Source organism: Meriones unguiculatus, chromosome 16, assembly GCF_030254825.1.
Source record: "Meriones unguiculatus strain TT.TT164.6M chromosome 16, Bangor_MerUng_6.1, whole genome shotgun sequence".
Lineage (NCBI taxonomy): Eukaryota > Metazoa > Chordata > Mammalia > Rodentia > Muridae > Meriones > Meriones unguiculatus.
Window position 1 is genome coordinate 7883809 of NC_083363.1, and position 13389 is coordinate 7897197.

Below are 13389 nucleotides of genomic sequence, written 5' to 3' on the forward strand. Positions count from 1 at the left end.
GTGTTAGTGTGATTATTTCTCCCCTCCCTGTCTCTTGTGGTCACTGCTCTAAATGGGTGTTTCCTAAATACACTCCTCAAAGGAAAGTGTGTCTGGTGCTTTAGGGCCAGCTCTGAGTTTTCCGATCAGAATTCAGGGTGTGATCTTGGAGATGGAGGGCTTGGCCAGGTTCTGAAGACCAGCCAATGGCTGTAGGTCCAACATCTCAGTTGCTAGTGAGTTCTGGTGTCACCTGGCCCTGTGACACTTGACAGTGACTTTGAATGCTGAAGCTTGGGCATGCCTTGACCATGATTCACCCATGCCCTTAGAGCGATTCAACAGGGGGCCTGAAGGTAAGGAAGGGGGCTGGGAGAAAAGATCCCTGAGGAGGCAAAACAGAAACCTAAAATGGTGACAGGTGTCTAGAGGCCAGGTGAATACAAATGGGATCTCAGCAGCAGCTTCTTCTGAAGATGCCTAGCAATAGAGATGACCACCTTTCCCATATACAGGGCTGAAGCATCCTAGGTTTGTGCAGTTCTCCATGTTTGAGGTCAGAAGCACCATCTTCCATCTCTCGTGTCTCAGACCTTCCTGCCTCCTTCTCATGTATGACATTGGACCACTCAGCAACCCAGGATCACCTACCTCCTGAGACCTTCAGTTGAATTCCATCATTAGAGCCTCTTTGCCATGCCAGATACCATCTCTGCAGGTTCCAGAATATGGCAGTCTTTGGAAACCCTTCCTCAATGGGCCACCTCCCGAGACAAGGATGGGGTAGGGTGGAGTTTTGACCTGGTCATCCCTGCCTCCTAGGATTTGAGTCAAGCATCCCACCAAGGCTCACAGTCAATCTTACCCAACTCAAGGAGTTTCTAGTAAAGAAGGGGAAACAAGCTCACTACCCTCAGGGTGTTCAAGTTGGTGCCTGGACCAGTAAGCCAAGGTCTAAGTGTCCAGTAGTAGTGAAGGAGGTCAGAAAGGGGAATGGAGGTGGCACAAGAGGTCCCCAGAGTTTGTAGTAAGTGAGCTGGACTTGTGGGTTACTAGAGAACCTCATGAACCTCCCAGCAAGATCTGGGATTACAGCCCCTGGGGTACAGTGCTCCTTTGCACTTTGTCTCTCATGAGCACTTCTGGCACTTGCTGAGCCTGGTTCTCACTTGCCAGTGTGCCCACGTCCAGAATCCAGCCAAGGAAGCAGGAGAAGACAGAGGGTGACTGGCACCGAATCTCTGATCCCTTGTTGCAATATAGCACACCCCACTGGTTGACTTCAGAATGTGGCTATGCAATGCAACTGGAGGACCAATGTGAATTCTAGATATGTGTCCCGCATTCCCAGTGGCATTCCTGAACCTAGGGGTTGTCACTGTTATGGGTTTTGGATTTCTTGTATGTCTTTTGTAATAAGGTCTTTTCAAATATCACAGTTACAATGAGAGCAGGCTGGATTGGAACTCTGACTTATCCTAATGAGAAGATGGTGACTAGAGAACTGAAGCCTAGAGGCGTGGAAATCCTAGGCCCCTCCCCTGCAGTGCCAGGGCTGTGGGCTCCTTCCAGACAAGGACGCTGTGGGGACAGAGTAGTCCCTGAGCCAGGACAGGACACCTGGAAGGGCCTCCAGCCTCCTCACTGAGTGAGAGGAGCACACATCTGGGCTGTGTATGGGGCACAGCTGGGGCCAACAGTGAAGGACTGCACTCGGTCTCTCCAGATGAGCCTGCAGCCCATGCAGCTCCCGGGCCACCACTGCTCAGGCTTCAGTCAGAGAATAAAGTGTACCCATATCCCAGGATGGCTCTGCTGTGGCAGTAGGCATGAGCAGATAGGACGCGGCGGCAGGCGACTGGGGGAGGGCAGCCCAGAGCCGGAGGGGGGTGGAGAACACCAGTGCCTGTGGCCAGCAGAGCAGCAGACACAAGGCATAGGGAAAGGGCTTCTCCTGGCCTTCACAGGGCCTCTAGCCCTGCCCACTCCTGGAGTTTTGACCTTAGGCAGCAGAATTGTGACAGGGTAAATTATTGATGCTTAAGCCACAAAAAAGTGGCTTGATTGTGACTGTCTCTGTACAACAGCTATTCTTCTTCTTTTTTTTTTTTTTTCCAAGACAGGGTTTCTTGGTGTAGCCCCTGGTTGTCCTGGAACTAGCTCTGTAAACCAGGCTGGCCTCAAATTCATAGAGATTGCTTGCTGGGATTAAAGACGTGTGTCACCCATGCCTGGCAGACTCAGCTCTCCTCTTGTTTGGTTTGGGTTTTTTGTTCTGTTTGTTTGTTTGTTTGTTTGTTTGTTTGAGACAGGGTTTCTCTGTGTAGCCCTAGTTGTCCTGGAATTCACCCTGTAGACCAGGCCCGCCTTGGACTGTTACAAGTTTAAGAATAGCTGCACACTGACCACTCTAACAGACTTAGATTGATAGAAATTCATTGAATGCTGAACAAAAACTGACCAGCCAGGGCCACCTCTGGTCAAGGGAGCCAGACAGTGACACCAGACTGTTTCTAAGGCAGGTTTTTTATACGAAAAACTGTAACCAGGTAATAACCATGTAGTCAGGTATAGGAAGTGAGGAGGGGGGCAGCATTACATCATTTTGACTAGCTAAACAATAGATTTTGTTCCAAGCGTACTGTATCTAGGTAGCTAGACAAAACTTTTTAAGCTCATTGGCTGGGTTTAGGATAGGAGAGCTCTTGGGGGCTTTCCAGCTTTCTGGGAGTAAAGAACAGTATGATGCTGCATTGCTTTTGTTGTTTGTTTTGTTTTGTTTTTGTTTTTCCTAGAGCTGAGGACCAAACCCAGGGCCTTGCGCTTGCTAGACAAGCTCTACCTACCACTGAGCTAAATCCCCAACTCTAGGATGCTGCTGTTTTAAGTCTAACAGAATATACATTTATCTTTAACTCAAGAAGAACATGCATTTATCGTCTATTATTTTATTCTAAGCAGCAAGTATTGAACTATTGTATCCTGGTCTCAGGCAGGTAGGGCCTGAGAACTTGGACATTTCACCTTAAAATCAAAATGGAGACTTGGAGGCAAAATGGCTTCTGATATGCTAAAGGCAACAGCGATGTTAACAGAGGAGCTACAGTTATGCTAAGATCTAAGGTAGGTCTCAACAGAGGGGCTACAGAGTTTAAGCATGTTAAGGAGGTTACAACAGAACTCAGAGCCTGCCTCTGCCTCCTGAGTACTAGGATTAAAGGCATGTGCCACCACCACCTGGTGGACCCAGCTATTCCTAAAGCTTGGACTTACTTGTGTCAGACAGCACACAGCCTCCCTTGGCTTCTGCTGCTAGCTGGAGCTGGAGCTGCTTTGACAACAGACTGACCTCCCTCTCACAGCTCCCATGGCTCCCCACGGGCCTCACACCCGAACCACCTCCAAGCTGTACACGTGGCAGCTCCCAGCCCCAGGTCCACAGAACCCAGTTTTTCCTGCTTCTCTGGTGACCCTGAAGTCATCCGGGAAGAAAGTTATGCTGTCCCCAAGCGGCCCATTAGGACTCCTGGGCATGCTGGTAGTGGAGTGATTCCATCCCTCAGGTCTGCAATTTTTCTTCTTGCACAACGTGTGTCCAATTGCAATTACATGCTTTGTTAGCCTTGGCTCGATGAGGATCTAATCTCATCCAATCGGAGGCACCTAACAGCACCCCTTTCCCATCCGGGATGACAGTGCAGGAGGCTATGGTGACACCACCTGGCTCCTCTCCCTGCTGGGGGGACACTGTTAACCTTCCTGGTGGCCCTGCTAGGGCTCTCAGACTTTAAGCAGCCCAGTGCATGGCTACTCCACTCATCTAGAGTAGAAAACATGGGGCTCGTCCCTCAGACTTCAGAACAGTCGCTCTGGGTCACTGAGGGCTGGGGACCAGTGCCTACTGCTTGGCGCTGAGATCCCGAGTGAAGAGCTGACACTCTTGGGATGAATTAGTAATTCCTCAATCCCCTACCCTCCAAGGCAGCGTGAGGGATGCCCGTAGAGGGGCTGGTTTCATGTGCTGGAGGCAGAATGGGCACTTTCAAACTTGCCTCACCACACAGGCACCAGCTCAGAGCAGCCCATTCTTGAACATGCTGGGCATCTTATGCCATCCTCTACCTAGACACAGTGAGGGCCCCGCCTATGGTAGAGTGCCACGAGCGATGGCTTTGCTTGTTTCTTCAGTCGTTTGTTCCCACTGCCCAGGCAGGATACTCTGGGGAGAGACATGTCCATCAGAATCACGAGTAAGGTCTGCATTCCAGGGCCTAGAAGGGACATAGTCCATTGCAAGTGTCCAGAGTGAGGGTGTGACTCTGTTGCCGCACCACTGTCCCAGAATGGGGAAGCCGGGGACCCACTGTTCCAGAATGAGCATCCTTATGGGTTCAGGAGTTTGGGCCTCCTGACCAGTGGCTTGCTAGGTCTCCAAGCCCTCAGCTCTGTCTATTCTGGGTGCACAGATCATCCAAGTGGAATATCTCGGCATTGTTCCAAAGCAATATTTGAAGCCCTCCAGCCATGTTCAGGATCCGTCCTTGAGTGCTCTTGGCCAACGTGACCCTGATACCCCTGAGGGCTACTGCCTGGGCAGCCGGAGAGATCCCTCAGCTCCTGTGACCTCCTCTCCAGATCTCAAGGGGAACATGTCTCCTTTTACCCACCCATCAGTTCCCCACTTTTCATTGACACCCTCCAGACTTGTCTGCTATGATTTAGATGTGAAACGCCCTCACAGACTCTTGTGCTGGAGGCTTGGTTCATAGCAGTATTGAGTTGCCTGGCACATGAGAGTGAGTTCATCAATGGGCTACTCCAGGGATGAGTTCATAGGTGAAAGGCCATGAGGAGGAGGGGCCTGGCTGGAGGAGCGAGATCACTAGGGCTATGACTTTGAAGTAGATAACCTGACCTCCTTTGCCCCTTCCTGGCTCCATCTGCCTTCTGGTTAGTGTGAGGTAAGCCACCCTGTGCAATCACATGCTCCAACACACAGTGCTCGGCCATCCCTCCCTTGTTTTCTCAGGTGAGGAAAATCTAACAGCTTCCAGGATCCTGTGAGCACTAGGATGGCCTGAGGTGACGTTGCTCCTCTACACACTTCCTTCAGGAGTCAACAGCTCTCCAGCTATCACAGTGCACATCCTGTGACTCCAGTCCTACCAGCACAGTACCCCAGTGATCTCCAGTCTGTGTCTCCTCCATTCTCTCTGAGGGAAATAATTTGATGGAACTGACCGTCTTGTAGAAATCACTTAATCCGCTATCTTAGTTAGGGTTTCCATTGCTATGAAGAGATACCATGACCATGGCAACTTTTTGTTAAAAGATATTTATTTATTTATTATTTATACAGCATTCTGCCTGCATGTGTACCTGCACACCAGAAGGGAATGCCAGATCTCACTATAGATTGAAATGAGCCACCATGTGGTTGCTGGGAATTGAACTCAGGACCTCTGGAAGAGCAGCCAGTGCTCTTAACCTCTGAGCCATCTCTCCAGCCCCCGACCCCATGGCGACTCTTATAAAAGAAAACATTTCATCAGGGCCAGCTGACAGTTTCAGAGGTCTCGTCCTTTACCATCATGGCAAGAAGCACGGCACCATGGAGGCAGACATGGCGCTGGAGGCGCCAAGGGTTCTAGGTCTTGATCTGAAGGCATCCAGGAGGAGACTCTCTCGTTCTACAGTGGGTGGAGCCTGAGCATAGGAGACCCCAAAGCCCACCCACACAGTGATGCACTTCCTCCAGCAAGGCCACACCTCCTAAGAGTGCCACTCCCCATGGCCAAACATTCAAACACACAAGTCTATTCAAACCATCACACCCACTTGTTTTTAACAAACTCTCCATCGCTCAGCTTTACCAATAGACTCAGGAGCCATATGCTGGGGTGAAAGCCTGCCAGCTCAGAGAGGCAGAGAATGCACCCAGCTGACCTTCCTCAGCTGACAACCCAAAAGAAGGAAGTTCCCTTCCCCTCCTCTCAAAAGCCCTCAAACTGAATATCCCTCCCTTCTACTTCCTGTGTGTCTCCCTATCCATCCTCCCGACTTCCTCTTACTTTCTGTGGTATTTTTCCTATGTTCACTCCCTGTCCCTGCTTCCTCCATCTCTCGACCTAAGGTTTATTTTATTTAATTCAAGCGGAAAGGTGGATTAAAGGTGTGCGCTAGGGCTGAGCCACACCACAACAAAGAAACATATTTTTCCAGCAAACAACATAATTTCTGGGTTCAAAGTGTGATCAAATATCCTGCAACACCCACCCATGCTCATGCCAGGCCCTGTGTCAGTTACAGCTTTTATCCATGTCCTACAGTGACCTGGCTTTGTCCTGCCTGCATAGCTTCTACTCCTAAACCCAGCTTCTGCCCACTGATTGCTCGCTCTGGTTGCTCGTAGTATGAGGGGATTCCCAGCCAATGCTGCTGATTCACCTCCCTGTTGGATGACACATTAGCCCCTGCTTGCACTGAGTCTCCTGACAGGGAACATGTCAGGTCTGGTGCAAAACAGGTTTCACTTTGCATGTCCTATCTGCCGTCTTTGGTGTTGGGGATCCAATCAGGGCATCCCCTGACTGGATACATTCTGCCTCTGAGTTAAACAGGTTTATTCTTGAGGTGTTGAGTGGCACAGGAGGCACAGCCCATTATTCATTTTCACCACCACCTCCCTCCTCTCTGCACTCACTGGAGGACCCCCACTGGTCTTTTTGCCAAGGTTTGTAAGTCTGTCTGCAGACAGTCTCGAGATGCCTTAAAGGTGATGATAGTCAGTGGTTAGGCGGTCCTCAGTAACACGTTTACAGCATGACTCTGAACTCAAGAAATGTCACCCATCTTCATCTTTGTAATGGAAGACACTGGTCCCCCAAACCCCAGGGGAGACCACTGGCCTTCCTAAGGGTAAAGCAGGCTCTGAGAGCAAGAATAGCCAGGATACCTCTACTTAGGGGCACATAAGAGCCCAGGTTGTGCTCTGTGGCATGGAAGCATGTGAATGCGTCCGATCAGCCTAGGGCTGATACTCTAGAACTGGTGGACTCACTCAAGACCTTCTATCATAGGAGACTGAGTCGTGGGAACAATAGCCCGCAGCTGAGGTGAGCAGTCACTAGCAATGTGGAAGCCTGATTGACAGATGTGAGCCCTGACTCTCCCACCAAGGCGTTATGACTCAGTGAATCTGGTCACTCCAGTTCGCTGGCCCAGAAACTTTCCCAGGCGAGCTCAGGTCGTGTCGATCACAGAAGGGACTCTACCCACGGGGCCACTTCAGCTATGAATAACTGTTTTTGCAGCTGGGGGTTAAACCGGAGCCTGGTACCAGTTTATAAATGGTTCAGTTTATAAATGGCGAAAGCGCTTGCTGTCATCCCTGTGTTCAATCCCAGAGAGCCATACTGTGGAAGGAGTGAGTCAACTCCAGCAGGGTATCCTCTGACCTCCGTATATACACAACAGCAAGCATGTATGTGCACATACCTGGCACATAAATGACGAAGTTAAATAGCACGGAGGTAAAAAAAAAAATTTATTTGCCTTTTCTTGGCATAGCTACATTGCAACTGTGTTTTTGTTGTTGTTGTTGTTTGGTTTTGGTTTTTCGAGACAGGGTTTCTGTTTGTAGCCCTGGCTGTCCCAGGCTGGCCTCAGACTTAGAAATCCACCTGCCTCTGCCTCCCAAGCAATGGGATTAAAGGCATGCACCATCCAGGGGTGACTGTGATTTTTTTAAACAAAGGGAAAAATTCAAGACAAAAGACAGAGTTTGTATAGTCTCTAAAAATATATAATATATTTAGAGAGAGATCATATACAGCTTTCTGAAAATAATTATTTGGAAGAAAACAAAATACAATGCAGTTTTGGAATCACAAAGGAAGCTGCTTAACTCCACCCCCTCAATCACAGAGGGGTATTTAACTTTGTGGTCCCAAACACAGATTGAAAAGATGAAGTATTTGGCAAAGGGGCTGTAGAATCAGAAGTAGGTCAGCTCATCATGTTTTTCTTTGTTGGTCTGGTAGGAAGACAGGGTCAAAGGCTTGTTTTCATGAGGGAGGGCTTCAAATACCCTCAGGTGCACGTATTTCTCATCACCAACATCAACCTGGAAGCAGAGAAAGAAATGCCCCGGAGGGAAAGGTGAGGTTCCGGCCCCAGGCTCAACCCAGCCTTAGAAAGCTGAGTCTGGACAGGGCACCAGCATCTGGGCCAGTGTTGATGTGATGCTTACCTCCTCCTTCAAGGCTGGGAACCCCAGCATCCCAAACTAACCCTCTCAGAACCTGTATGTGTCCCCTTAAGGGGTGCTCGGGGGAAGTTCCAGGACACTCTGCTCTACCGTGAGACCACAGCCCCAGTTCTTTCCCAAGCCACTGTTCAGTGCTCACCTTGATGAAGATGTTGAGGCCGGCCACTACCTGTTTCTTGAAGGATACGGCTTTAAAGACATCAAACTTCTGATTTTCTTTCTCTTCAAGCTGGGTCTTCACCTGGACAGTGGGTGAGAAGAGAAGGACTCAGATTCATCTGCAGGTGCCTCTCTTGGGAGTTCCCCTGCCATCTCTCAACACCATGTTCCTCATTGCTGGGGGTGTGGTAAGCTGCTGGCCCCTCTGATAAAGAGGAACACTGTACCTTCTTGTTTGAGACAGGGTTTCACTGTGTAGCTACGGCTGGCTTCAAACTCAAGAGGGATTCGTCCCATGACACCACACCTGGCCAGGGTTCCCTTTTAACTGGACTCAGTTCAGTGTCAGGGGTGCAAATCTTTTCAGGCTGAGTAAGACCAGTGACAGACAAGGGTTGAGGAAGGGTGGACATGTTTGACTTCTCTTGCTAATACCCTGAACCTCCCCAACCAGTATAGATTCTCTGCTCTGCTAACAGCCACAGAAAGGGCTGTCTGGACACAGTAACCGGCTACTGAGCCTTCAAGTGTTCAACAGTCCCTTCCAGCCAGGCCCACCCTCTGGTTGCAGACTAGGGAATCTAAGCAAGTTGTGCAACTTTTGGGTTTTAACTTTTCTCCCCCGGGGCCTGGGAGGGGGTGAGTTCTGCCACTGAGCTATACAGCTCTTTATTTTTAGGAGACCCCCACTGTAGCTAGCCCAGGTTGGCTTTCATTAAGCCTCTTGCTTAGGCCTGGGCTTAAGGTAAGAGAAGGAGCCTCATCTTCGGGATAGCCTGGGCTCTAACCCTGAGAGCTTCCTTCCTGAACTCTTTGGGACTGCCTCATCCCTCCACTGATCTCGGTGCGCGTTTCCTGAGAGGAGGGCGGCCCTCTTGCATGCAAGCAGCGGAGGATGCTGCTCAGTCCCGGTCCCTGAACGCCCCAACCAGGCCCAGAGTCCCAGCTCCCAGCCACAGGTGCGGACGGAAGCCTGCTACAGGACCCGGGCCGGTCTGGGCAGGCCAGTCCCTCAGGCCAGCGGGTCCCCGCATGCCCGCCTCCTGCTGGCCTGACCGGGGCCCAGCCTCACCTTGTCGGCGATCTCCTGCGTCTCGGCCGTGGCCGGCATTGTGGCTGATGGCGCACCACACATCATCTTGGCTGCAGTGGGCTGGGTGGGTACAGACGGAGAAACTAAGGACAGAGCTAACTGGGAGCCCTAGGTGTCCCTACCCTAGAAAAACCTGGCTCGGCTCCGCCCCCGGACGCGTGACACGTGACAAAGCGACGGGGCGGGGCGCCGCACCCTCCACTGTCATCACTCTCTGTTCCAGGCAGTCATGAGACCCGGACAGGGCGTGGGCGGAGGGTGAGGCCTGGTGGATACCTCACGCCCCTTCCCAGACTGGGCACCAAGTTAGGGGGGCGGAGGGGAAGGCTGGGATCCTGATTGCCCCTCAATGGGCGCGTGATTTAGGGGTATTTTTTACCCGTCTTCACAATGGACGCAGGGATGTGAGAGGAGGTCCCATTCTTTCCGTGGAGTGGGTGGACACGAAGTCTAGCCTTGGCCATCTCAGTTCCCCCTTGCCCAGTGGACATGAAGTGGGGGCTGGGTGGGTCCCTATCCCTTCTTCCTTGGAGTGGGCACAAAAATAGAGAAGATGAGTCGGGCATGGTGGCGCACGCCTTTAATTCCAGCAGTCCGGAGGCAGAGGCAGGTGGTTCTCTGAGTTCAAGGCCAGCCTGGTCAGCCCAGCCTGGTCAGCCCAGCCCGGAAAGGAAAGCTGGAGCTATTACTTACAGAAGCCCTGTCTGGAAAAACAAAACAAAACGACCGGGTTTCCCCCTGGTGAACTGAGTTTTCCAGTCCTGATAACCCCAAGAAATAAGAGCTTATCTGGAAATCCGATTCTTTCTGAATGAAATGGGTGTTTGAATAGCCTTGTCGGACTGCAGGAGATTGGGGATCCCAACCCCACCACCGGGCACAGAGGTGGGTGGGCCAGGCTGGGCACCGTGAGGACCCCTAGTACGGCCGCTGTGAGTGCTCTTGCTTGAGTGACCGTCAGGCCCAGTCCCCTTGCTGCTTGTGTTTCCATTTGGGGAAAAAAAAAAGTCAGAATTTAGTAGCTGGATAAGATGGCGCACAGCTGTTATCCTGACACTTGAGAGACTAAGCAAGCTAGCCTGGCTACACAGTGAGACCTTGGGGGGGAAAAAAAAAAGAAAATGATTTGGGGCTGCAGATTTAGTAAAGTGCTTGCCACTCAAGTATGGTGTGTCCAGAATTTGGTCCTCAGAACACAGTTAAAGAGCCGAGTGAGGGGCTGGAGAGACAGCTCAGCAGTTAAGAACATTGGCTGCTCTTCCAGGGGACCCTCTTCAGCTCCCAGCACCCACAGAGTAGCTCACAGCTATCTTGTATGAGCTCCAATGCCCACCTCTGGCCTCTGTGGCCACCAGGCATACAAGTGGTGTCCAGACATACCTGCCTGCTTGTGTTGTGGCAATAAACCCAAACTAAGAGAGATGTTGGTACCAGGGGTTGGAGTATTGCTGTGATTGACCATGTTTTGGTTGGAGGAATGTGGACTTGGGGACTTTGGATCAGAAAAGCAGTTGCACGATTTAAGTGGGACTTAATGGGCCATAGGAGTAGGAACATGGAAGACAGTGGTGATGAGGGTTATTTGAAATTTGGGGGCCTGGCTCAAGAGGTTTCAGAGGACAAGAATATTTGTATGTGGCCTAGAGACCGTTCTTGTGATGGTGGCTTCTTTTATTTATTTTTTCTTCTTGTCCAAAAAAGTTTTCCTGAGATTAAATTGAAGAGTTTTAGATTAGTTGCATGGGCAGAGGAAATTTCAAAACAGCCTAGTATTGACTCTGTTGTGTGGGTATTAGCATCCGGTCCTATGAAGGAGGAAGCGGAGCAAGGAAAATTACAAATGTATGATTCAAGGAGAAAAGGGGCACCAGAAAGTGTTCAAGAAAATAAACTAAACAAAAGCCAGATGTTAAATGAAACAAAGGGAGTGGTGACTTCAGAACAAGATCCTACCCAGCTAAGCTTCCAACCTGTGAAAAGGAACTAAATGAAAGCTTAGAGCTGGGTATGGTGGGGCGTGCCTTTAATTCCAGCCCTAGTTTGAGGCCAGCTGAGTCTACAGATCGAGTTTCAGGACAGCCAAATTTAGGCAGTGAAGGAAACCATTGAAAACAGAAAGCTGGTGAAGATGTCATTGAACAAGGAGGCCATATTCCAAACCCAGCAAGCAGTGGAACTGGGCAGCTTTGGTCATGTGGTCCAGGCTTTAGAGACAAGGATAGAAGAAAGGGGTTATGGAATCTCCCTCTGAGGATAAGGAAAGTCGCTCAGGCCGACATACTTCAGGGGTGTCCCTGCATGGAGGCCTAGAGAGGCCATTGTGTGAACAACCTGTAAAGGCGAAGCCTGAATTGCCGTGGAGAACCCAAGATGTTAGAGATGTCAGAGCCATGGGATACCTTCTGAGAAAAGCTGCTAACAAGGAGTGGAACCAGCCCAAGAGAAAGAAGTATGTTACAGTCAACAAAGCTGAAAGGAGTGAAAGAGCTGAAGAACACTTTGATATTGACGTGGAGATGCAGTTTGGAGTTTGTACAGCTGGTTTTTGGTCTTGCTTTGGTCCCCACTATGCTTCCTTTCTACTCTTTTGGAATGGTTATGTATATATCCTATGCCAGTATGTGTTGGAAGCATGTGATCTGCTTTCTGATTTTGATTTTTACAAGGGATTACAGTTAAGCATTACATGAGTCTCAGAAGATACTTTGAACCTTGGACTTTTAAACATGTTTGAGACTGTTACAGACTATGAGGACTTTTGCATTAGGATATGGCTGTAAGCCTATGGGGGCCAGGGAGTGGAATGTGGTGGTTTAGAAAGAAAAAGCCCCCATGGGCTTGTAGAGATCCTCCTGCTGCCTGCGGATCAAGATATAGAACTCTCAGCTCTTTCTCCAGGACCATGGCTGCCTGTTTGCCACCATGCTTCCTGCCATGAAGATAATGGACTAAACCTTTGAAACCCAAGTAAATGTTTTCCTTTATAAGAGTTGCCATGGCCGTGGTGTCTCTTCACAGCAATAAAACTCTAACTAAGACATGGGCAAAACACCCATACACATAAAAAAAAAAAAAAAAAAAAAAAAAAACAACCCCGAGACAGGTGGGATGGTTGACACTTATAATTTCTGCACTGAACACGAGGAGACAGGTGAATCCTCAAGGATGACAAGACAGCCAGATCCCCAGGAGAGAACTTGTCTCAAAAAATAAGGTGGACATCTCTTGAGGAATGATGCTTGAGTCTGAATTCTGGTCTCCATGTGCTTGCTTTCCCATTTGTGCCCACACACATACATGTTGGGGGTTGGTCTGGTGCTGTGTATTCTAATGCTAACTAATGACCCCCATCATCTGGTTGCTATCCAAATGAGCACATTATCATTTACACCAAGAGATGTTGTGTAAACCTTACTCCCCAAACTAAAGTTGGTTGGTTAATAAAATTAGCTAGGAGCCTGTAACTAGGCAGAAGAGAAGTAGGCAGGGCTTAGATTCCTGGGCTTCGGATCCAAAAGGAACCATCATGAGGCTGGAAGGAAAAGGAGGAAGCAGAAAATGTAGCAGGAGGAGAAGCCAGAGAGAAGGAAGTGGCCATGGGACAGTAAGGAGCAGGAACACATGGCCATGAGGGCTGGCCTGATGGAACACAAACAGTCTGGACAGGAGAAATTATGACAAGTAACTTGGGGTATGTAGCTGGGAATTAGCAAAATAGCTTAGAGGGTTGATATCTGCCCAGTTGTGATGCTTTTAAGCCTTTATAAATCATAGTCTCTCTATCTCAATTACTTGGGACCTAATTGGGGTAGAGAAGCCCTCTAGAGTCTAATGTTGTTTCAATAATACATACAAAAGAATGCACACACATAACAATAAAGATTTTATT

At 49.6% G+C, this 13389-nt stretch overlaps 1 protein-coding gene across 1 annotated transcript; it reads right to left on the reverse strand.

Moving 5' to 3' along the window:
• Positions 1–7761: 7761 nt before the first annotated feature.
• Positions 7762–9668, reverse strand: Cstb (cystatin B). The gene is made up of 3 exons (XM_021649709.2): positions 9480–9668; positions 8388–8489; positions 7762–8104 (listed from the first exon to the last, which is right to left on the reverse strand). Exons 1-3 carry the CDS (start codon positions 9543–9545, stop codon positions 7976–7978), a joined length of 297 nt encoding a protein of 98 aa, XP_021505384.1. The 5' UTR covers positions 9546–9668; the 3' UTR covers positions 7762–7975.
• Positions 9669–13389: the final 3721 nt, after the last annotated feature.

What these genes read in the sequence shown, in the direction of transcription:
- Cstb (XM_021649709.2), bottom strand. Translation starts at nt 9,545, where the DNA reads ATGATGTGTGGTGCGCCATCAGCCACAATGCCGGCCACGGCCGAGACG. An exon ending in CGCAGGAGATCGCCGACAAG is followed by an intron (nt 8,490 to 9,479) that starts GTGAGGCTGGGC and finishes CCCACTGTCCAG; the next exon opens with GTGAAGACCCAGCTTGAAGA. An exon ending in GCCTCAACATCTTCATCAAG is followed by an intron (nt 8,105 to 8,387) that starts GTGAGCACTGAA and finishes CTCTGCTTCCAG; the next exon opens with GTTGATGTTGGTGATGAGAA.